Source organism: Pelobates fuscus, chromosome 8 (genome assembly GCF_036172605.1).
Source record: "Pelobates fuscus isolate aPelFus1 chromosome 8, aPelFus1.pri, whole genome shotgun sequence".
In the NCBI taxonomy this organism is placed as follows: Eukaryota; Metazoa; Chordata; class Amphibia; order Anura; family Pelobatidae; genus Pelobates; species Pelobates fuscus.
In genome coordinates, this window is record NC_086324.1 from 168,838,801 (window position 1) to 168,864,303 (window position 25,503).

General features: G+C 40.7%; 2 protein-coding genes across 2 annotated transcripts in view; one reads left to right on the forward strand and one right to left on the reverse strand.

Annotated features, from left to right (window-relative positions):
- The window catches only part of ROGDI (rogdi atypical leucine zipper), a 29,295-nt gene extending 20,221 nt beyond the window's left edge, over positions 1-9,074 (forward strand). Inside the window, exons 7-11 of the mRNA XM_063430759.1 lie at positions 3,896-3,994; positions 5,031-5,144; positions 6,146-6,195; positions 6,749-6,875; positions 8,224-9,074. Of these exons, the coding sequence (XP_063286829.1) occupies positions 3,896-3,994; positions 5,031-5,144; positions 6,146-6,195; positions 6,749-6,875; positions 8,224-8,265 (432 nt within the window). The 3' untranslated portion in view covers positions 8,266-9,074. The remainder of the gene's footprint in view (positions 1-3,895; positions 3,995-5,030; positions 5,145-6,145; positions 6,196-6,748; positions 6,876-8,223) is intronic.
- Positions 9,075-16,584: 7,510 nt separating this feature from the next.
- Positions 16,585-24,039, reverse strand: SMIM22 (small integral membrane protein 22). Its single transcript, XM_063429033.1, has 4 exons — positions 23,879-24,039; positions 17,969-18,140; positions 17,004-17,086; positions 16,585-16,820 (listed from the first exon to the last, which is right to left on the reverse strand). The coding sequence occupies exons 2-4, from the start codon at positions 18,099-18,101 to the stop codon at positions 16,770-16,772; spliced, it is 267 nt and encodes an 88-aa protein (XP_063285103.1). The 5' UTR covers positions 18,102-18,140; positions 23,879-24,039; the 3' UTR covers positions 16,585-16,769.
- Positions 24,040-25,503: the final 1,464 nt, after the last annotated feature.

Below are 25,503 nucleotides of genomic sequence, written 5' to 3' on the forward strand. Positions count from 1 at the left end.
TCCTGGGCCCCTCTGTGTTGTGAGCGCGGGAGCCGTTGGCCTCCTCCCCGGTCTGTCGCCGGGCAGGGCGTGGCATTAAGGTCTCCCCCTAATATTATTATACCCCTCGGTAGGGTAGTGATCAGGGACTCAAGGTTAGCCCAGAACTCAGGTATGGGGGTGTTTGGCGCATAGACATTGATCAGATGATATGTGTTGGATTGCAGTGTGCCCGACAGGGCCACGTACCGGCCCTCAGCGTCGGTTTGTACGCCTGTTACCTGTAGGGGACATTTCTTATGTATGAGTATTTCTACTCCGTTTTTTTTACATTGGGCGCGTGATGCGTATGCGCTTGTGTATATGTGGTTCGTCAGTGTTAGTTGCGAGGAGCGTGGTATGTGCGTCTCTTGTACAAAGGTGATGTCGGCCTTCTGGCGACGTACCTCTCTCAGGAGTAGCCGTCGTTTTGTGGGCACATTCAGGCCATTCGCATTTAGGGAGGTGATTTTCAGGTCCATGTTTAGTCTTGTGTTAGTGCGTGTTCGCTTACCCAGTCTGTGAGGGGTAGTCAGTCTGTTCTGGGTCCGATGCCCGGGCCCGTGCAGCCCGCCCCGATCCGCACGCCCCTGCAGGTCCGCTCTCGTTCTCAATCAGGTGCGTTTATGGGTGGGTGGGGGGTAGGGGGGGGTGGAGGGTGGGGGGGGGAGGGGGTAAGGGATATCACTAGGTGTATCACCTAAAGAAAGGTAGAAGTGCACGTTAAATACGCAAGCTATACAATAGCGTGAGTGCGCTAAATTCACTAAGTGCACAAACTTTTACAAACAGATTATAAACAATAAACAATACAATTAAAATATCCGGGTCTTATCAGTTGCCAGGAGCTATAGGGGGTGGGTGTCCACCGCGTTGAGGGTATCTCCTCTAACGGGGGGGAAGCTCAGCCGATATGCACCCTGGCGAGGCTCTTATACAGAATAAAATCAACCTGTGTCTCCTGGGAGTGCAGGGGAGGGCGACCCATGGTGTATCATGGTTTTGGTTGCCCGTTTGTTTTGACCTTTTTTTTTTTTTTTTTTTTGTAATTTTATCAATTAAATCTATTAAGCGTTGGTTTTCTGTGTGTCTTTTATATTGCTTCGCGGGCAAGGGGCGGCTTAATTGTGTGGTGGGTGGTTTGGGGCTAATATCCATGTCCTTCGTGGTTTGTCCCTATCGGGTTGAGGGCATATCGGGTTAATGGCCTCCTATCACATTGTTACACAGGACGGGGGTGTTTATGCTCACTGGGGTTGAGTAATTAAGTTCTAACCCTGTCCCATGCTTAAAATACATGCCTATGTGGGTCGCGTCCCGTCCGGGAACGTATGCGGGACCCCATCTGTAGCGCTGATCTATTTTCTTGATCCCTGTGTCTTAGGGTGCCTTATGCCAGCGGCTCTCTGTGGGGAGTTCGTCACGTTTGAGCGGGAATCCCAGGTCCCATGACCCGAAAGTTCCGCTGTTTTCGTGACACGTTATGAACATCATGGATCAATTTGGTGGAGAATTTTCGGTCTCCTGCCCCCTTCCCACACAACCAAAACCGCAGTTAAACACATGACATATTACAATCAAATAAGCAGTACCTTGGTCAAAAGATTTATACAGTTCCCCCTCCCCCCATCCCCAGGATTATTTAACAATATTACACCAGTATAAACATTTAGTAACACAATGCTATGGGGTTCCCATGTAGGCCTAATGGCTTTTAGATGCGCCGTTAAAAAACTATCCAGCGCCTAAGCCGGCCTCAAACCAACATTATATGTATACTTTATGGTATACATTACGGTATGTCCTTGGTTTCAGCGTGGTCGATGATGTTGTTCTTCCCAGCTGTCCGGCAGGGGTGTCAGTTCTGGGATGCCGTTCGCTGGAAGTTGGAGGTCATCCGGCACCGAGATGCCTAAGTCCGTTAGGAAAGCTCGGGCATCCGTTGTGGGTAGTAAGATCGCCGGCGTGGGGCCTTGAAAAATCAGTATCTTGAAGGGGTATCCCCAAGCGAATCTGATCCCTTTCTGTCTCAGTAATTCCGTGACCGGCTTCCATGCTCGTCTACGTAGGAGGGTGGCCGGGGCAATGTCCTGGTATAGTTGGATTTCTCTTCCCTCGAATTTGAACGGCTGTGCTCTGCTGCTTTTCAAGATGGCGTCCTTGGTCTTAAAGTAGTGCCATTTTATAATGACATCCCTTGGCGGGCTTGTGTCTGGGCCTCTCGCTCTGAGAGCCCTGTGCGCTCTGTCGATTTGCCACATGTGGTCAGGCATATTTGGTAAGTGGAGCTGGAAGAGTTGGACCAGCACATTTTCTATATCGTCTTCTTTCACTTTTTCAGGCAGACCTCGGACGCGTAGGTTGTTGCGTCGTGATCTGTTGGAAATGTCTTCCATTTCGACCTCCAGGTCGGTGATTTTTTGTTGGAGTACATTAGTGAGTGAAGTGGTAGTATTCTGTGCTGTGACTAGTCGTGCCACTCTGTGTTCTGTTTCTGTCGTGCGGGCGCCAATTGCGGCAATTTCGGCCTTGACTTCCTCTGCAGTTCGTGCAATTTCTGCCGCCAGGTATCCCTTCACTTCTGCGAGTGATTGAAGGATGGCACTGGATGATGCCTCTGGGGTTTTGCCCGCCGCTGTGGAGGCGACACGAGGGCTGGTTTCTCCGGTTCTATTGCCGGTGCTCGTGTCCTCAATGATGCCACGTGAAGACGCTCGCGGGGTTGTGAGCATGTCGGCCACTGAAATGGCTTCTTTGGGGCCTTTTTTTTGATGTTTGCGGGTTGACATCCGTAGGTAAGTGTTTAGGAGGTCGTTAGGGTTCGGTTCTGGTGCTTTTGAAGTGGGTTGGTGCCGTTGGCAGTGCTTATTTGGAGCCTCGGGTGCGGAGCTCTGACTCTAAGCGTCCATCTCTGTCGGCAGTCAGGCCACGCCCACCCATAACACCCTATTTTTACCTTTAACTTGGCAACCAATGAAGTCAAAGAGTAATTGTCAAAACGTTTGCATTGACATGCTTTCATTGTACCAGGGGATCGTGGGAAAATCCCTTTACATGATTTGGAGAGTGATATCAGTGGATCATTAATCTGAATTAGATATCTTTTTAAATATGTACAGAAAAGTAAGAAAACCCTTTATGCTGTTCCCTGTTATCTAAGTGTGATTGTTCTTTTTTTTTTTTTTTTTTTTTTTTTAAATCTAGAATCTCTTCTCTTTAAAACACGCAATTAGATAAGGGCTCGGTAGGTTTATCTAGTAGACAAAAGTTGTTTTTTTTGTTTGTTTGGTTTTTTGTCTGCCCCCCTTCTTTCAGACCAAGTGAAAAGCAAGCAAAACAGTTACAATTTTAAATTAATATTAAACCTTCCTCAAAAAAATATGCACTTTTCATAAAGTTAAAATCTGCTCATGATGAAATGCTTATAAAGATTGTGAAATAACAACACCGTTAAAAGATACCACAAGTCAAAATAGGGACAGTTTTTTTTCTTACTATTTTGTCTATGGTAAACCATCAAGTTATCAAAAGACAGCTACCACCATCACAGCTGTGGGAATAAGGCACTGATTACTGATCTGGGCTTCTGGCGGATAAAACTCTGAAGATCAAAGATGGCGGTGTCCGCAGGTGACCGCATCAAGTCCAACTCACCTCTGCTGCACCCCCTGGACCTCCACACCCCAAGAGGCGATGTCCGCATTGTGGGGCATATAGAAAGACCATAGAAGATGACGGAGCATTTTTAAATCTGATTTATTGAGATCAGTAAATTTTATATGCCTTACCTATTTCGTAATGCTTGCATTCAGTTGTTTTTTGACCTCTGATCATTGTGCTGTGTGCTTATCATAATATCTCTTCTATACATTTCCAGCTGATGGATGCTGTGATGCTTCAGTTAACTCGAGCACGGAACCGTCTCACGACCCCTGCTACCATGACTCTGCCAGAAGTAGCCACCAGTGGACTTACGGTAAGAAACAAGTTTGGCCAATTAATGGATCTTGTCTGTAAGAATAGAGCTATCAGAACATTTACATTAACTACTAAAACATCACAAAATTTATGGTGTGAAATGTTTTTTTGTTTTTATTTAGACATTTTAGCTGTTTCTGAGATGTTATGAGTTCCTTTTTATAATGGATAAATATGGGAACCCCATCCCAGAGTCCTGCTCCACTTCTAAAATCAAACTGAAAACAGAAGTAAAATATTGTAACTTGGAGAGTATCAACATGGCATATGCAGGTCACTAGTAGTTTAATTCATGAAAAGCAAGAATGGAACTTCGCTATAAACACAGCTCGCATAGATTGCAAGCATCGCTGGTTGGTGTGGACTGGTTAATATTTTTTTATTTTTAAAGACAATACAAAATTTTAAACCATTAAATTATGTTGTTGAGTAAGGGGGGTGGGGTGGAAATGTGCTGGGTTCTAATATGGCTGAATTGAATTATCTGTTGATCAGTAGTAACAGACTGGTAGCTCTGATGTGGTTGTTAAAATGTAACTCCTGTGATGCTTGGCCAGACGCTGACGCATAGGGATCATGGGAGATGTGTAACCCCAATGCTGGCTATTTGTTAAACTTGTATCCCTAAGGCGCAGTCTATTCCAGTCCGGAGGGAATTGATTTGCAGTACTTTCATTCTGCACAATAAATATGTTCTAGAATAGATTAAGGAAAGCCCCCCTTTTCTGTCCTTCATTCAGTTTTCCTGTGTGATCTCATTGCCTTCCCCTCTTTGTACAATGATTTACAATGTAACGGCACTCGTACTGGGGGACTAGCATGGACTTTGTGTTACTGAGCTTGTATAAAGCCACACCAGGTTCTCTGCAGCTTGAAAAGCAGTTTAATTCGCGTTTATTCCGGAACAATACTGCTAGTATTTATTTTTATTTATTGAAAAATACCGTAAACTCTTTAATTATTAGACTTGATTACCTGTTTGGTTGCTATTCTTCCTTTTGTTGTATTTTCACAATTTTCTGCTTTGTTTTTAGAAAATGTTTACTCCGTCACTTCCTGCCGATACCCTCTTGAATTTCTATGTTAATGTGAATAAACTTTGCTTATTGGTCTACCAGCTGCATGCTCTGCAGCCTAACTCTACCAAGGTAATGATATTAAAGCAAAAACTATTTCATACAATCTAACTCATTGGCAGCCTCTAGGCTGACTGAGCATTGTGGGTAATGTAGTTAAGAAAGTGACCATCAGTGTTTGCATTTTTTTTTTTTTTTAATTGATCGTTCCAACTTCGACCCTCCCATAGGTGTGTTTCTATCTATACAGTGTGCTGGGAAAACACAATTAACCCCTTAAGGACACGACTTCTGAAATATTTCCATAATGTGTCCTTAAGAGGTTAAAGGTATAGATTGAGAGATACTTAATGAAGGATCACTTCCTCCTCCTCCAAGATTTTAAAGCATCTGGCATTAAGACAATATATTCTAATCAATGCATTATAAAGAGCCTCTGTGGTTGTGTTTACATTTTTTATAGTAGATCTGCTATCCACACGGTGATTACTGCTCATACACTGAAGACATTCCGAGCACATTTTAGAGATTGCTTGTCCAAGATGGTGACAGAGCAGGATTGCTCGCTCGCCCCCATTACTCTAAATGTGTTGTATTCCTCTGCACTCCATAATCCGGACATGTGCAGCGTTGAAGCAATAGATTGTGCTTTGTTTTCTGTACACTGCTTACATGCTATATTATGGTGCCTGTTGCACAGTTCGGCTTGTGCTGTAGTAGTAATAACTAATTTCCACCTGCATGATCCGTCACCGTTCTGAAAACAGACTGTTCCCTTCCCTAAGGGCCGAGCACATTGTATCTCCTGTGAACTAAACGCCCTGTACAACATCAAAACCAAACAATGTGAATGCGCTATACAAATAGTTCTGCTGCACTACCCCAGCTAAACCAGTATTATTCCAGTTCAGGCGCGCTACATTATTGAGCTTCTAAAAAATTAATATGGATAAGTACACACCTTGTTACGTTGCATGAAATCAATGGGAAATCTGTGTTTAAAACAAATTGAGCCAATCATGTTGTGTAATCCCAGGCATGTCACATCTGACCTGTGGTTTCTCTGCTTTTAGAATTTCCGACCATCTGGCAGTTCTGTCCTGCACAACCCCGGATCCATGTTGTAAGTAAATATATGTGCAACCTCTGGCCCCTACAAAGTAACAGAACCCCTTCAGCCCATAGTATTATCACAGCTCATTTATGGGAAACGTTACTAGAGCAGTTTGCCAAATACAGTGGCTGTACCCAGCACCAGAAACCTCCTCCTCCTCAGCACTTACCAGGGTCCGTATCAACCAATCTGGAAATTTTGAGTGGCTGAGAGTGCTGGGTGCAGGTTATATTGGTGCACGGTTTCCTTTTGATAACATTATTTAATCTGATTAAGTTGGGGTATTCCTACGGAAGTTAAAGCGCCATTTTGGTTCAGTTTCTGCCCCTCCATATTAAACATTGCAGTGAGACTGTTAAGAAAAATGTTTGTGTGTTTTCATTAGACACCGTACTGACTGCTGGAGACACACTGGGTTTTCTGTGTAAAATGTTATTTTGGGAGCAGTCGCCATGGAAACGAGTGGAACGTTCCAAATATTAATTTCCTGTCATTTCAGTAAATGGTAGAACAGCCCTAGTGACTAACAATCCGTGCGTAATGTTACCATCTTACCTTACAGTGAGCTAAATAATCAGAGGTTTGAAGTCAGCCACGTCCATAAAGTGGAATGTGTGGTTCCGTGGCTTAATGATGCTTTGGTCTTCTTCACGGTGTCTCTCCAACTCTGTCAACAACTGAAGGATAAGGTAAATATTGCACTATAGCATTTAGTACATGTATAATAATCCTCAGATTTACTGAACGTGCTTGTACAGTACTGGTGATGCTCACACTGCTTGATGTCCCATCTCTCAATTACTGAGAATTTATTTAGAACAGTGATCGTCTAGATGAGTTTTTCATCTTTAAACATCATCAGAATTTCCCCTTGTTTAACCTAACTTAATGCAAAGTAATTGCTTATTTGGGTTTTTGTCTATTTAAGGGTCAGTCTGAGCACTTTAGCCATTTTGCATCATTAGAAAGGTTATAGTGTAGATAGATTAGCTACACACTGTCTCCCAGCAAAGAGTGGCTTTAATATGTAAAATCGATATAAACTGTAAACATGCACCCCCTGCCCCTGATTCTCAGCTGTTTGACACTCGTAGTGCACGCATACAGTTATTTGCTTTGCATTCTATTCAAACAGCTTTTTGAGAGATTTGGCATGTGGCTACTAGCAGTATATTTCGAAAGACCTTAAAATAACCCTATGATCTGATGCTTGCTTCACAGGAAACCAACAGAAAGTGATGGTCTAGTGGTGATTGTGCAAAAAAAAAAACTTTCTCCGCACACTGCTATGGGGTCAATGACTCTATTAAAGCAGAACTGTCCCTTGTGGGGTTGTAGTGCTTTTTGCAAAGAAAGTATCTGCCCCTTCCCACCAAGTGCCATGCCCTCTCACGTGCTGCCACTGGGAGAAAGAATGGTGGATGTAACTGCGTCAAGTTGTGCATCCTCACTCTTGGCATCTTCCTCAACAAATTCAAAAATGATTGAAGGGGTACAAGAATAATTTAGTGTTATATCATCGATATCTAAATAGTTTATTGCATTGATCATAAAATATTTCATAAGCATTCAATGTGCTACTTGGTCACAGTTTCTAGTGAGTTATTTTGATATTGACGGTCGTATCTGCTCTACAAGTTATAGCACAATATAGCTGTTTTTTTTGTTTTTTTTTTTCATGTGCCCCTTCAATTTTGATTTGTAATTGAGCATTGCATGTTACTGCGAAGACATTCCATAAAGGAGCTGCAGTTGGGACTGTTTAGGACTTCACGTGATTGACGAGTACATAAGATAAAATTAATCTATTTGTGATGAAAACCCTCTGATTGTGTTCAGATTTCATTAGAATTCCAACACCGTCAATCTGAGCTTTTCGTGAAGATTCTAGCTGTGTAAAAAAAATAGCCATTGAAAGTTCTTAATTGTCAGATCTTTGTAGGTGTATCTGCATAGCCCTGTTTGTAGAGAAGACCTTCGGATGGGAATATTTGTCTTATTGCTGCGGCCAATAACCCCACTCTGTTTTCCATACAGATCTCAATTTTTTCCAGTTACTGGAACTTCCGATCCTATTAGTGCCGTTATTTAGCAAAGGGATTTCTGAATTCCAGTTCCAGCGTGTCCTTTTCACCTGGTCTTTACCCTGCTGCCTACACGATGTTTCCTATTTGCCTCGATGACTTTAAAAAAACACAAAACATCACATTGTATTTGGAGCGTCCTAAGGATTCCTGGTTCTGATCTGATTTCCGTCCCTCTATATAGTGACTGCATAGACTCCACACCCCAAGGTCTTTGAAGAATGAAATTCACCTACTGCTAATATGTTGCACGAACAATGTTATTTTATCATTTGTGTATAGTATTTATTCTTTTGCACAGCCATTAAAAAAAATAGAACTAGGAATATTAGCTTTCAGGAGAAAAGAGCATCATTGTCGCAGGCCACGAGGTTAAAGAATGTTTCTTTCTACCCAGATATAATGTGTGAGAAAGCAAACGCTCCCTATTTAATAATAACACGTGATGATAATGGGGTTTTTTTTTTGTTAGTTATTTTTCCTGGTCGCCAATTTATTAAACACTAATATTCAGGGGTCCAAGTATGTTTAAAATACAAAAGCCTAACAAAGGGATTTTTTTTTTCTTTATTGTCTATTTTTATTACAGTTTTTGAAGCTCAATGTTTGTCCTCAATAAAGTGAAACTGTTTGTAAAATAAATGTAAATATTGTACCACATTATAAGCTGCACGTGACGCAAAATTTTATTTGAGAATGTGCAATATTGAAGGTTTATTGATGAAGGTGTTATTTTGCCTCTAGTAAACACTACCCAACATCCTAGTGTGTTAAGCAAAGCAAATAAAGATATTTAACAGTTAATTCTGTTGTCGGTCGTTTTAAAATACACAAAACCAGAAAGCTTGTTTTCTGTTTCTATAGCAGCAAAGCATTTCGTCCTATCACTGGTCTACGACAAACAACCCAGAATTAATCGCAAAAAAATGAGTAGTGGGAAAGGATTTGTTCTAATAGCTTGATTGGGTTTCAGATGATCTGCAGGTTAGGCTACAATTGTGTGATTTTCAAACTTTTTATGCCTCTAAACCACTTTAACTCTTTAAAGCAACGTCCCCGTTTGATAGAGGCTACATACTAACACCGCTATAATGTTACATTAAAAAAACTCAAATGAGATGCACCATTCGTTATTCTTTCTCAGCCTCACACCTATTCCCTCCAATGTCTGTTTGTCTATCTATCTAGAAGCAAAAACCAAAAAGGTTATGGTGGGGAAAAAATTGTGATTGAAAACCCCTTCCACCTGAAATATGTGGATAGTTAATACAATGTTAAACAAAATCTGCACACCAGTCAAGACATAAGACTTTCTTTTCCCACAGAAATCACAAATCTGCAGTAATGTTACTATCGCAAAGGATTCTGGGTGGGCATATGCAAATTAGTTTTAAAGCTATTGTATACTGCAAACACAGACTCAAAGGAATCCATGTTTAAAATGAAATGAGGCAAAAATGTGATTCTTTGTTGATGCTATTTGCATATGCCCACCCAGAATCCTTTGCGTTAATAACATCACTGCAGATTTGTGAGTTCTGTGGGAAAATCAAGTCTTATGGCTTGACTGGTATGCAGATTTTTGTTTAACATTGTATTAAATATATATATTATATTTATTCATTCATTCACTCACACAGGGGATCACAAATTGTCCAAACACTGCAGAATAGAGATCTGGTGACCCCACTACCACTTTGGGGGTAGGGGTTTACATGATCCTTGAGTAAAATTAGTACATTTATTGGGTGAATTTAAAATATATATATATATATATATATAAAAAGCAGAAAGTAACTTGTAGTTTGGTAAAGTAATTTTTTATAGAATTTATTAATCAGGGTCAGCACTAACGCATAGTGTTATTTTAAGAATTCACTGCAAAAACCTGGGGTTCTCGATCGGTGCACACGGAACCTTCAAAATGTTAGTTCTGCAGCATATAAACTGATCTCGGATATTTATCACAGCTGGCTGTCCCATAGGTGCAGTAGAAAATCCCTTTAATTGTAAACCTTTCTACTTAGAGGTTATTTTCTAAAAAGGAAAATGTCCCCACTACTACTTTATTTCTCACATTTCCAATTTGATTTATTTTTTCTGTTTAGTGAATAAACCTTTGTTTCCACGGTTTGATTCGATATTCCAAATGCTGCTCTGATATGTGTTCCCTATCCTCCCCCTAAAATAAATACGGGAGCCAGGAATTGGCCAATTGAAACCAATGTGTGACTCTGTTAGGTCCTGCAGTGTCTGCCTGTAGGAAGGTTTTTGGCATCAACATGCAGAAACAACGCATGACAAAAAAAGACATCTCAGTGGTTTTTGTAGGATACGAGTCAGCTGTTTGTAAGTTTAATGTGAAGTGAAATGTTCCACCGAACCAAATCTACGGACTGCATGCACACAGTTACTAATTAAACGCAATAACCCTTCACAAAATAAGTCTGAGGAACCCATGACCCTGTGTGGTACAATGAAATGATTCATCCTGTGCGCAAACATTAAGATAGTTCAAACTGAAGTTTTGTCACTAAACTCTGCATTTTCTGGAAAACATTTTGTCCAGCTCAATTATTTGATCTTAAATTTTGCAGTTTTTGAGATATGATTTATAGATAGACACAGCCTGTAAATGTGGGAGAAGTTACCCGGCTATAAAAACGCAGACCACCTCCATTACAGGGCAGACACCGCCGGGTTAATATACTTCTATTTATCTTAGAAGTACAGCTTTTGTCCCTGACCACGCACACATATATATTATTTTTTTTATTGCTACAATTTACAGTTCAGCGAATGAAGCCTAGTGATATATTAACCAATGAATTCATAGCGTGATGTAAGCGCAGATCCACCATTTTGTTCAGAGATCGTTGTTCAGGGATACCTGAAACAATGCAGTCTTTTATTGTTATGACTGTGTTGCAGATATATTTGGTCAGAGGTTAGGTAAGACACATGGTGAGATCATTTTTTTTTTTTTGTAGAAGTTGTATAGATTTTTGGCAGCAATGTATTCTGGGAGTCAGAGTTCCTGATGAGTGTCTCGTGTTGTCTGATGAAGTTATTGAATTATAGATTAATTTAAATTGCATTTTCTGCTGCCCGCATCCAATCTCATTTCTCTCAAGCCAGCCTTTAAATCGGCGCCCTGCGAATTTCACCATGTCCCATTATTACTCAATTAGAACCGCCACGTGACTGCTGGACTCGATGCTGGCCTGACTTTTCCTGGCAAATATTTAATGGTTTACTATTTGTGCACCCTGGTGTTAAAATAGTTAATTATTTCTCTCCCCTTCCCCCACGACGTTGAACAAGTAGGAGAATCAGATCATAAAAAACACATCTTGAGAAGACTCTAGGTTAGCTTTGTACTACAAAATGCCTGCCTGCTGAACTACAATTCCCAGAATCCACTGCTGTACCCAGAAAGCACTACTGCGCAGAGGTTAAGCTATATTTTATTAACCTTATCAAAAGATTTTACTTGAAAGTTGCACAACACAAGGCTTGACATAATTCTTAAATTAAAGGTAAACTCCAAACACCATAACCACTACAGCCCATTTGCAAATGCTTGGACAACCTTCTGGTGGCTTTTACGCGGGTTCTGCACTCAGCCCCGCTTTGAGCCCAAAAGGAGGTGGCGGTGGTCACCCAGCAGTCTCCAGGTAAGTTGTTAAACCATTCTGAAAGGGTACCAGCGCAGTCCTGGAACTATAACCACTACAGTGCGCTGTATTGTGTATGATGCTTGGAGTTTTCCCTTTAATGAATTATATTTATCTGAACTTTACAAACCCCTTCATAACTAACTGGACAATGCTGGGATTTAACCGAATTTCTTGTTAGAGAGTCAGGATCCCTGGGAGATACATATATCTCATGTTTGACACCGATAGTGTGATATATTGACGATTATCGTTTGTTTTATTGGTTTACTGTTTAGATTTAGTGTTTGCCGCAGATAACGCATAAGCAGGAAAATCATGATAACAGATTTACTCTACATTGTGCTGTTAATCATTTAAAGAGATAAAACCTCAAGAACCATTGATATTCACGAAATTGTGAATTGTCTAAATCTCAAATGAAAGTAAATGGAAAATGTTAGGAATTGCACATTTTAGGCCAAATTCTGATTTCTGGAAAAATATCATAATTTTGAAAAAAAAATTGAATTCAGATGTTATAGCCTAGAATTTCCAATCCGTTGTCTATTCTTCACAATTCCTATTTTAGTGAAATTCACCCTGTATGGTATTTCGTTCCTTCACCAAATACAATACTTGTTTTAAAAAAATGAACAGCAACATTCATTCTAAAATAACCAAACTATCTATAGATTGATTGGAGAATAACATACTATTTTTGGCCATATTTTGCAATTCAGTTGCAGCTGCAGTTCAATGTTTACTGAATAACATTTCTACCAGAAGAGGATGGGACCCTCAGCTGTCACTGCTTTTAAAAAATCATGTTTTACTCTCTATAGGGGACTGTCACATTCACAACCTATTACAGTCTGTACAATAACTGAATATATAATACAGATTAAGTTATAATGCACACATATAAAAACAGTTTTAAATTCTGTTACCTAAGGGAACAATATAGGGTTAGGAACACAAACGTATTCCTGACCCTATAGTGTTAAAACAAACACCATCTAGCCCTTCTGGCCTCCCTTGCCCCCCCTAAATATAGTAAAATCTTGCTTTTATTAATGTCTGCTGCTTCTGTCTCTGCCCCTGATCTGCCTGCTTACCCGACATCATCAGCAGTCTTGATCATAACCAATCACAAGGCTTTCCCATAGGATTGGCTGAGACTGTCAAGGAGGCAGATCAGGGGCAAAGCAGCACAATTCAAACACAGCCCTGGCCAATCAGCGTCTCCTCATAGAGATACATTGAATTAATGCATCTCTATGAGGAAAGTTCTGTGTCTGCATGCAGAGGGTGAAGACACTGAATGGAAGTGCTGCTCACTCTGCAGCACTGCCCCAGGAAGCACCTCTAGTAGCCATCCGAGGAGTGGTCAGTGGAGGTGAGAATGATTCTACTTACCAGAACAAATACAATAAGCTGTAGTTGTTCTGGTGATGGTGACTATAGTGCCCACTGGACACTATAGTCACCCATCTTAATGTAGTGGTCTCAGTGCAGTGGTTTTGTAGCTTTAACCCCGCATTTGTCATGGCTGCTCAGATACCCAGCGCGGCTCCTATCGGCAGAATGCTCTAAGGGGGAGGGGGGACACATGTCTCCGGCTGTATAAGATGTAAATTACTTAATTATTATAACGTATAAAAGGCTCACAAAATTGTGAGAATAATTCATCTCTTTGTGATTATCCTATATGTAAAGCAATATGGCACTATTATGTTTTTACTCTTTTTTTTTCTAATATATACGAGCACTGGCTCCCCCATTTCTACATTTAGGGGAAACCCTTTATAGTCTGTTGAATTTTTTTTTAGCTTTTTTGAATGCTTGGGAGATGGGGCACATCACCTAAACAATAAGTATTTTTATGAGTGAATTATTCAGTCTAGCTCTCCACGTATCGTAGCACTGCAATTCTGAGCTATCTGAGGATTGTAGGGATTGAAGTTCTATATGGGCAATGGATGTATCTCTCAACAGATCTGTGAACCCTGAATTTAATGAGGGGATCACACGTGGCTTCAGATAATATGCCCTCCAAAGAAGGCCCAAAATTGGCCAATTTTCCCTAGATTTTATTTGCCCAGCTTCACACAGCTTATCCTTAACTCCCACGATTGGCTCTTTTGTATTGTAATTGGCTTGTGTTCAGTGAAAATTCCCAATTACTGCTATGAGTTCAGATAACTTGCTCCAAAACTGCAGCACATTGATTCAGCCAATTCACCTCCCAACTACACAGAGTTAAAGGAGGATATGCTCCACTACTGTGGAGAGTTCTAATAGCTGGCCCCAGTTTAACTTTCATTAGTTCCTCAAACTACCTTGACTTCAGCTACTGTTCCCAAATCTCCCCATAAATCAAAACTTGTAGAGATCAGCCAAATTGCCCCAAACTGCCCAAAGCTCAGTTGAATTGAATTGCCCTACAATGCAAATGATTTGCCTCATAACTGGACAGATTGCAGCGGAATTGCGATAAAACATCTCCAATTTAGATTTGTCCCTCTTGTCTGCGTTCTAGCACTCATTTGCCCTTCGTGCTCCCCTGAGTTTAGACAAAAACACATCATCGATGTAACAATTTCCCTTTCTTAACGTCATAACACAATCCGGGACTCAGCGAGCAGAATGCGTGGTCTCCGTGGAATAAAATGTTTAATTACTCCGATCTCAGCTCCTTGTCATATTTACACATATTTTGCAGACCAGTACAGACAATGATTGCTGTACAGTGTCTTTAATTAATGCCCCGCTTTCTAGAAGATTCCTCGGACTCCAGTGAATCGTATTCTTGACACAAGATGAGAAGCGGGAGCTTGGCTTCTGGAAGTTCTTTGTATCTCATTGTCAGATGGTTCTCTCCAGAGCGATGACAATTATTGTATGTACTAATCCTGGCTGTCACCACTTCACTGGCCTATTAGATGCCAATTCAGCCTCATGACACATACAAGAGTAACGTGGAAATCAGTGACAGATTAACCTGTTGTTTTCAAAGGCACATATTTTAATTGACACATCATAAAACGGTGTCACTGGGGTGAGTGCGGAAGGGGGATGTGCTTCTCAATAGATCCAAGCAGAAGCAGAAACCTTTTATTTTGATATTCATTTTGTATTCACTATAGCATAACGTCAATAGTTCTAAAATAGATTTAGTGTTTTTGTGTGTATGTGTAGACCTGTGCAATGCAAAGATATTGGCTTCATCCGTATTGATTCGTTCGAAAAAAGTCATCCATGTGATTGCTCCTGGGTTAAACTATTTGGAAAAACCAAAACCCCTCGGCATCATGTTGGTTAATAATGTGGCTTGCCAGCGCTTACTGTTACTTAAAAATGTTAAAAGTCTGTGTGAGTTAATATAACCCCCATATTAGTATACGGGACGAATCTACTTCTTCTCACTATAATAAAAAACTAGAAACTAGGCAGCTATTGGCACAGTGGTTAAAAAAAGGCCCCATCCCATAGGAATCGAACCTGTAAAATATAGTGGGGACCTGACTTCGCAGGCATTGGATGGGGACCTGAAATTCAATCAATAAACAGTGGGCAGGCCATGGTCTAATCCACTGCCCCATCCAGGGCCAGCCACTGGGGGGATATTCTAAAGCACTCACCAGACCAAAAAAAGTCAGGTGAGTGATATTCTTTAGGCTCTCGGCCTCAACCCATGAGCTGCCGAAGGAGTCTAAATTTCCTTTGGCATCACTTAAAGTCCCCACACACAGGCAGCAGGTGAGGGCTCCTAATAAAATAGCAGGAGGGGAACATCCCAAGAACAAACCCCAGTTATGCACTATTTAAAAATAAAGAAGGGAGATGGACATGCTATTGTCCACCCCGATTACTCTCCACCCATGGGCTTTGGGTTGTGGCATATTAGAAGAGGACATGTTATTCAGGATGTCCCCCCCAAGTCCCTTTGTTTCCGCTAGACAAGTCAGTTCTCATGTAACGATAATGTGCTGTTTAGTGAATAAAACACACAACTTTAATCAATTTCTGCCCAAGTAAATAAAGAACATGAAGAAATAATTCGTTTCACTACTAAAATAAAACACTTTTATTTACAAAATCGAAACCATAAATATAAATTTCTGAATTGCATTACGGTCATCAGCCATCACAAACATTTCATTGCTGATAATAGATCAAAGAAGACAATGCATTTTAGTACATTGTTAATAATAGAAACTAATGTTTTCCTGCACTATTGTACAAGTATTGTTAATCATGCACATATTAATTATCACACGCGTACAATTAGATTCACCAACTTTGTTCTTGTGAGTAAATGCAGAGAATTAAATGGGCCATTCATTAACTTTTTTTAAACAAACTGTTCATTTTTGTGATTGTTTTTTTAGTTGCAGCAGGTTAGCACCCCCGAATTCAACAAACCCCCCGAATTCAACAAACCCCCGAATTCAACAAACCCCCCGAATTCAACAAACCCCCGAATTCAACAAACCCCCGAATTCAACAAACCCCCCGAATTCAACAAACCCCCCGAATTCAACAAACCCCCGAATTCAACAAACCCCCCGAATTCAACAAACCCCCCGAATTCAACAAACCCCCCGAATTCAACAAAAAGCGTTGTATCAGCAGCCTCATGTTTTTTCACAATATTTAAGTTCCATTTGCTTTTTATTTGTTAGTTTCCCTATACTGACTTTAATTATGAATTAATTCTGCTATTACGAACTATTTAACATTTCCCTAGGGGGTGTGGCTTCATATCAGCAGGAGAGAGGAATACAATGTCTCTGTTTTCATTGGCTCCATGCGCTGTCAGTCACTAACGCAGAGTGCGTTATAGCTCCATACCACGGTTGTCCACGCCAATCTTTTGTTTGTAATGTTTCTGTGGATAGAAGAAATATTTCACTTTATTTATAAATAAGTCATTGGCATGCATGGGATGAACAAATCCTTCTGGCTTTATATATGTATCAATCTACTGTCAGAGACATTGCCCTCCCAGCGCAGTATGTACAAACAATGCGCAGGTGCAGCAGGTAGCCACGCAGGCGCCATCCTCCATTACCTTATTCCCAGTCGAGTCACAGTCACAACAGCAGCAGCAGAAACATCTGATGAGGACGAGGAGGATGAGGAGGAGAATCAGCCCTGGGGAGAAGAATCAGAGATATATTGTGATGGCCCTCGTGACAGTACTAAACAGTGCCCAGACAATGTCATTCACTGTGAGAGAGAGAGAGAGAGAAAGGGCGAGGGATCCCAAAACAGACACCAGCCCATTTAGAAGGAATTATTATAATCTTTATCTGATTCATAATCTACTAAAATAGGTGCTCTACCCCAAACTTTATGTAACTGTTTAAACAAAAAACATACTAACCAATAAACCATGGCTACAATTTTATTTAAAGGGTTACTCCAACCAGCATGAACAATTCAGTGATTTGAAGTGGTCACAGTGGTAGGAGTCTGTATATACAAAGTTATTTGACTTGTGTGCCGGCGGCTAGTTGCACCCTTGGCACTTATGACCTAGGCAGCCCAGAACTTAATTCTGTCATTTCTGTACATATTTTACATCTGGCGTCAGTGCACTAACATCCCCAGAACCTGCAATCAGGAAGCTTGACCTCTCTTTGCGTATTCATCCCCCTCCCCTCCCCCCACCCGCTTCTACGCGTTTCATTTGCAACTCTTTATTTTTGTGTTTCTCTCCTCTGTCCAATCCCTACTCCCTCCCCTCCATGAGAAGCCTGTGATTGGACTGTGCGAAGCCCCTGCTGACGGAGGAAGGAGCATAGCGCCGGGAGCTTCACCCGCCACTAGATTGCAGGTAAATTTAAACTCTTTTTTGCAGATTTTAAACAGGAGGCAAGGACCCAGGAGCGCATTTTAACTTAAAACAAATGTTTAAGAAGGGTTACAGTAACCCTATATCTAAATAATAGATATAAACGGATTCTGGCAGGTGTGAGATGGTTACTAATGTCAGTTTGGGGTAAAAATGAGATTTGGTCCCAGGATTCTCACCGATAAATGTAAAGAAAATGACAAAGGCAGCGATATCCCAGTCGGACTGAAACACCTGCTTGGAGGCGATTTTCCCGAGCACATCGTTCCACTGATCCTGAAACTGCTGCTGAATGCTACTGTTGGTCGACATCTTGGGACGATGGGCAAGGGGTCACCTCGTTTCTACTTCCTGATACAGTTTATAGAGAGTTCAAAGGGGTCGGCCTAAAGAGGAGATTTTCAACGTAAATTCAATACAATTTAGTAATAAGTAATAATGGGACATTAGAACCTAACGGTTACGGTAACTCATTATCTTATACTCTAAGGAAAGAGCATAATATTAATCTATGCATTGCACCACCATAAATGCAAGAAAAGTATAGACTTTATAAAGAAGCAACGTAAAATATGGCCATTAGATTGTAAGCTCATTTGACCAGGCCTGTATTTACCTTTTGTTCCTCTAACCAACTGCAATCTTTCCCCTTTATTTCACCTTTGTAAAATTGATATACTTACAATGTTTGCATTCCTGGGTTGAACACACCTCTAATGGACTCTAATCTAAATGTGGACGCGGGCATGATAGCGTTAGGAACACGGATTTAACACAAAATAGTTTACACTTCAGTCATTTTTCTTGTCGTTTCCTGATTTAGTGTATAAACCTCTATAGGTATAGATTTTAATTTGCTACAATTCAGCGTTTTGAGAACAACCCATGACGTCAATTTTAAGAAATTGTAAGTCATTTTTCAAATTTTAGGCAAAAATAGCAGAACTGTTAAAATACACCAAATCAGGATCAGATATTTTGGCAAAAAAATTTAAATTCACAACAGTTCCCACTTTAGAGGACAGCACTGTGTATTCTCCATTCCTGCAGTGGCTGTAGGTAAGATGAAAATGAAGGAAAGGGACCTCAGTTAAGAAAAAGGATAAATGAGTCATTTATTACACGTGAGTTTACAGAGGAAGAGGTTCTATTTCAACTGTCAAAAGTAAAGACAAATAAGTCAATGGGACCTGATGGAATACACCCAAAGCTATTAAAAGAGCTTAGTGGTGTACTAGCAAAACCATTAACAGATTTATTTAACCAATCATTGATAACAGGAGTAGTCCCAGAAGATTGGAAGTTAGCGAATGTTGTGCCCATTCACAAGAAAGGTAATAGGGAGGAGTCGGGCAACTATAGGCCAGTAAGCCTTACTTCAGTAGTGGGGAAAGTGATGGAAACCATGTTAAAGGATAGGATTGTTGAACATCTAAAAACACATGGATTTCAAGATCAGAAACAACATGGGTTTACTTCAGGGAGATCATGCCAAACTAATCTTATTGATTTTTTTGATTGGGTAACTAAAATTATAGATCAGGGTGGTGCAGTAGACATTGCTTACCTAGATTTCAGTAAGGCTTTTGACACTGTTGCACATAGAAGGCTTATCAATAAACTACAATCTTTAAGTTTGGATTCCAATATTGTTGAATGGGTAAGGCAGTGGCTGAGTGACAGGCAACAGAGGGTTGTAGTCAATGGAGTTTATTCGAAGCTTGGGCTTGTCACCAGTGGGGTACCTCAGGGATCTGTACTTGGACCCATTCTCTTTAATATTTTTATTAGTGATATTGCAGAAGGCCTTGATGGTAAGGTGTGTCTTTTTGCGGATGATACTAAGATATGTAACAGGGTTGATGTTCCAGGAGGGATAAGCCAAATGGCAAATGATTTAGGTAAACTAGAAAAATGGTCAGAGTTGTGGCAACTGACATTTAATGTGGATAAGTGCAAGATAATGCATCTTGGACGTAAAAACCCAAGGGCAGAGTACAGAATATTTGATAGAGTCCTAACCTCAACATCTGAGGAAAGGGATTTAGGGGTGATTATTTCTGATGACTTAAAGGTAGGCAGACAATGTAATAGAGCAGCAGGAAATGCTAGCAGAATGCTTGGTTGTATAGGGAGAGGTATTAGCAGTAGAAAGAGGGAAGTGCTCATGCCATTGTACAGAACACTGGTGAGACCTCACTTGGAGTACTGTACACAGTACTGGAGACCATATCTTCAGAAGGATATTGATACCTTAGAGAGAGTTCAAAGAAGGGCTACTAAACTTGTTCATGGATTGCAGGATAAAACTTACCAGGAAAGGTTAAAGGATCTTAACATGTATAGCTTGGAGGAAAGACGAGACAGGGGGGATATGATAGAAACATTTAAATACATAAAGGGAATAAACACAGTAAAGGAGGAGACTATATTTAACCCCTTAAGACCGCAGCCAAATGTACAAGTTGTGAACGAAACAAAATGTAAACAAAACCTGGCATTTGCGCTATATATCTGTCCAACCGTAATTCACCTCTTTCATATTAAATGCACCCCCCTTATTATATATCATTTTATTCAGGGGAAACAGGGCTTTCATTTAATATCAAATATTTAGCTATGAAACATAATTTAATATGAAAGAAATGGGAGAAAATAAGATTTTTTTTATTTTTTTTAGTTCTACATGACATTTTAACTGTCAATGTCATAATACTGTTTGCTTTTACTGCAATAAAATACACATATTTGTATTCAGCAAAGTCTCACGTGTAAAACAGTGCCCCCTATGTACAGGTTTTATGGTGTTTTGGGAAGTTACAGGGTCAAATATAGCGTGTTACATTTGAAATTGAAATTCGCCAGATTGGTTACGTTGCCTTTGAGACTGTATAGTAGCTCAGGAAATAAATTTACACCCATAATGGCATACCATTTGCAATAGTAGACGACCCAAGGTATTGCAAATGGGGTATGTCCAGTCTTTTTTAGTAGCCATTTGGTCACAAACACTGGCCAAAGGTAGCGTTAGTATTTGTTTGTGTGTGAAAAAAGCAAAAAACGCCAATTTTGGCCAGTGTTTGTGACTACGTGGCTACTAAAAAAGACTGGACATATCCCATTTGCAATACCTTGGGTTGTCTACTATTGCAAATAGTATGCCATCATAGGGGTCATTTTCATTCTTGGGCTACCATAGGGTCATAAAGGCAACGTAAGCAATCTGGCGAATTTTAAAGTGAAAAAAATGAAACACAAGCCTTATATTTGACGCTGTAATTTTTGAAAACACCATAAAACCTGTACATGAGGGGTACTGTTGTACTCGGAGACTTCGCTGAACACAAATATTTGTGTTTCAAAACAGTAAAAAGTATTGCAGCAATAATATCGTCCGTGTAAGTGCTGTTTGTGCGTGAAAAATTCAAAAAACGTCACTTTTACTGGCGATATCATCGTTGTAATACATTTTACTGTTTTGAAACACTAATATTTGTGTTCAGCGAAGTCTCCCGAGTAAAACAGTACCCCCCATGTACAGGTTTTATGGTGTCTTGGAAAGTTATAGGGTTAAATATAGTGCTAGCAAATTAAATTCCCTTTACTTTCGGCATGGGTTGTCAGGCAGGTCCCGCTAATTGTAATTCATTTGGATACCTAATTATGTAAAATTATTACATAAATATATGTGTAGAATTAATATATGTATATATATACATATGTGTATATATACGTATATATATATATTTTTTTTTTATATTTTTATTTATATATAGGTATATATATAGTTATATATACGTATATATTTATGCATATAGATATATATATTATTTCGTTCTACGTGTATTTTGATATAAATATATATATATTAATATCACAATACAGTTAGAACGAAATAAAACACATCTATATATTTTTTAATATTTTATTTTTAATAATTTTTTTTATTTTATTTTTTTTACGTATTTACATATTTTTTATATTATTTATAAATATATATATAACAATAATTAGTATCAGTCTACGTGTAATTTGATATTAATATATATATATATAATTATATATATATTAATATTAAAATACACCTAGACAGTGTGTGTGTGTGTGTGTATATGTGTATATATATACTTAGATCATATATATATAATATATATATGATCTAAGTATATATATATTTTTTTTTTACACTTATTTTATTTTATTTGTATTTGATTTCAGCCAGCAGGGGGACTAACTGTCATTACAGTTAGTCCCCCTGCTGGCAATGCCTGAGCCAGCTATACCGGTCATGTGATTGTGAGGTCCTCGCAAGGACCTCACTCTCACATGACCGGGGGGGGACCGGAGGAGGAAGATCTGCCGCGGGGGGGCTCCTGGGAGTCCCCCCAACCGCGATCGCCGGCGTGGGACCGCTGGCGACCGGGTAAGTAAAAAAAAAACGGAGGGCGTACATTTACGTCCTGCGGCGTTTAGAGCCGCTTTTAAAAGGACGTAAATGTACGCCCTCCGGACTTAAGGGGTTAAAAGAAGAAAAACTACCACAACAAGAGGACATAGTCTTAAATTAGAGGGGCAAAGGTTTAAAAATAATATCAGGAAGTATTACTTTACTGAGAGGGTAGTGGATGCATGGAATAGCCTTCCAGCTGAGGTGGTAGAGGTTAACACAGTAAAGGAGTTTAAGCATGCGTGGGATAGGCATAAGGCTATCCTAACTAGAAGATAAGGCCAGGGATTAATGAAAGTATTTAGAAAATTGGGCAGACTAGATGGGCCGAATGGTTCTTATCTGCCGTCACATTCTATGTTTCTAAGCGCCTTGTGACATTATTCTGCTCAGTTAGGTATTTTATTGCTGTGCGGTTATAAACACAGTGTATTTTTAAGGTATTTACGACTAGAAGGAGAGGCGTAGCAGGAAGTAAAATGTACAGTAAACGGCACGAGATGTGTACATCATGTTTGGACAGAGTATGAAAAGTGCTGCCCTGCAGTCTATAGAATGTGTTATAGGAAGAGAATCAGCCAATAAATCAAGGATTAATGCCAAACGTCCGCCTTGAACAGGTTATTCAGAATATGAATGCTACATACTACAGGGCAGCACTTTCCAAGGAACATGTTGTGACCCTATGTGTACAGACTGCTTCCACTGGCGTTACACGGTGCGGACACTGAGGCAGGTTATTATCCTAGCGTTCGTTGCAGACCCGGCAGCAATACCATTGGATGACAACACACAGCCATCGTGAAATAAACCCCAAGGCTAGATCCGGTGTTAGTGTTCACACCCTCCTTTGTTAACCAAACACTGGCCACAAACTGTTATATTGGATTGAGGTTCCTGGGAGAACTGAGAGATCTATTCACTAAACTGAGATATGACGGGAATTTAAATAGTTCATTCAAAAAAGCGGATCTAGAAAATCGCTGAGTTTCAGAATATTTCCAATTGTTTATTTGAATAGAAAAATTGAGCATTTTCCAGCGTAATTTCTGGTTTAGTGAATAAATCCGGTATGTTTCAGGCTTTATGTACAAAACTGACAATTTCTTAACAAATACAACGTTCTAATACAGATAACACGAAACATGTTAACGCTTCTGTATATTCTTAACGGACAGACCCACATTTCACCACAGTGGAAAAATACCAATTGTAGACACAAGCATTAACAAGTAAGTAAATACCCCCAAATGTTTGCCCTGTCACCGAGGGAACCCCCAGATTGTCAGAAAACCTCCCCAGCAGTACGAAGTATCTCTGTGTCGTTGGAGATGTTTATCTGGGAGCAGCCAGGTGAATAGTTAGTGTAGGAAGCATTTGGGATAGTGCGCAGGTAACCTTTTCTTTGCTCTGCATTGTCTATATTGGGGATGATGTGTACTATAGTCATTGCTGCCGGTCAGGCGTAGTGGGAGTTTGAACGCAGGTTCATTTTCTATGTTTATATCTACTCTCCACCGATCCCTGGTTCTTCTTTCTGGGCCCAGTCTCTCGTGACCCATCGGCCAAAATGAATAGGAAACTGGGGTGCCAGTTTGACCAGATCACCCCCCCCCCCCCCCCTTCTCCCTGACAGTATTACCAAGTATCGCAGCTGGTTCGCTCCGCTCGGCTCCTTCTCCGCTGCTTGACTCCCGTTTCTGTGTCTTTGTTTATTGAACAATTTAAGGACAAACTCTTCCTGCTTCCTCATGCAGGAGCTGTGCACGTATTGCCTGAGTGCATGTCTGGGTGCAGCCCTGGTAACCTGCTGAACAGGCAGGTGTACAATGCAAAGGAGGAGGAGGGGGCTGGGAGGGGAACTGCGAGCCTGGAGGGATTTCTGGAACTACACAATACATGGGACAGAGCTTTATCCGTAGTATCAGTGACGGCTGCTCGCTGGTAAACACTTCCAAGTTCAATCTTAGCCACAAAGGACAGATTGCTGGGCAACATTACCAGGGTGAACGGGCAGATTCTCAGGGTGAACGGGCAGATTCTCAGGGTGAACGGGCAGATTCTCAGGGTGAATGGGTAGATTCTCAGGGTGAATGGGCAGATTCTCAGGGTGAACGGGCAGATTCTCAGGGTGAATGGGCAGATTCTCAGGATGAACGGGCAGATTCTCAGGGTGAACTGGCAGATTCACAGGGTGAACGGGCAGATTCTCAGGGTGAACGGGCAGATTCTCAGAGTGAATGGGCAGATTCACAGGGTGAATGGGCAGATTCTCAGAGTGAATGGGCAGATTCTCAGGGTGAATGGGTAGATTCTAAGGGTGAATGGGTAGATTCTCAGGTTCAATGGGCAGATTCTCAGGGTGAATGACCAGATTCTCATGGTCTGTGAGTCAGTAGGCAGATTCTCATGGCTTGTGAGTGAATGGCCAGAATCTCATGGTCTGTGAGTGAATGGGCAGATTCTCAGAGTAAATTAGATTCTCAGGGTGAATGGACACATTTACTGGACAGTAGGCAGATTCTTTGTGTGAATGTGCAGATTCTCATGGTCTGTAAGTGAATGTGCAAATTCTCATGGTCTGTGAGTGTATGGCCAGATTCTCATGGTCTGTGAGCGAATGGACAGATTATCATGGCTTGTGAGTGAATGGGCAGATTCTCATGGTCTGTGAGTGAATGGGCAGATTCTCAGGAACTGTGAGTGAATGGGCAGATTCTCATGGTCTGTGAGTGAATGGGCAGATTCTCATGGTCTGTGAGTGAATGGGCAGATTCTCATGGTCTGTGAGCGAATGGACAGAGATACTCATGGTCTGTGAGTGTATGGGCAGATTCTCATGGTCTGTGAGCGAATGGACAGATTCTCATGGTCTGTGAATGTATGGGCAGATTCTCATGGTCTGTGAGTGTATGGGCAGATTCTCATGGTCTGTGAGTGTATGGGCAGATTCTCATGGTCTGTGAGTGAATGGACAGATTCTCATGGTCTGTGAGCGAATGGACAGATTCTCATGGTTTGTGAGCGAATGGACAGATTATCATGGTGTGTGAGCGAATGGACAGATTCTCATGGTCTGTGAGTGTATGGGCAGATTCTCATGGTCTGTGAGTGTATGGGCAGATTCTCATGGTCTGTGAGCGAATGGACAGATTATCATGGCTTGTGAGTGAATGGCCAGATTATCATGGTCTGTGAGTTTATGGGCAGATTCTCATGGTCTGTGAGCGAATGGACAGATTTGCATGGTCTGTGAATGTATGGGCA

What these genes read in the sequence shown, in the direction of transcription:
- SMIM22 (XM_063429033.1), bottom strand. Translation starts at nt 18,101, where the DNA reads ATGTCGACCAACAGTAGCATTCAGCAGCAGTTTCAGGATCAGTGGAAC. An exon ending in CATTTTCTTTACATTTATCG is followed by an intron (nt 17,087 to 17,968) that starts GTGAGAATCCTG and finishes TCTTCTCCCCAG; the next exon opens with GGCTGATTCTCCTCCTCATC. An exon ending in GTGACTCGACTGGGAATAAG is followed by an intron (nt 16,821 to 17,003) that starts GTAATGGAGGAT and finishes TTCTATCCACAG; the next exon opens with AAACATTACAAACAAAAGAT.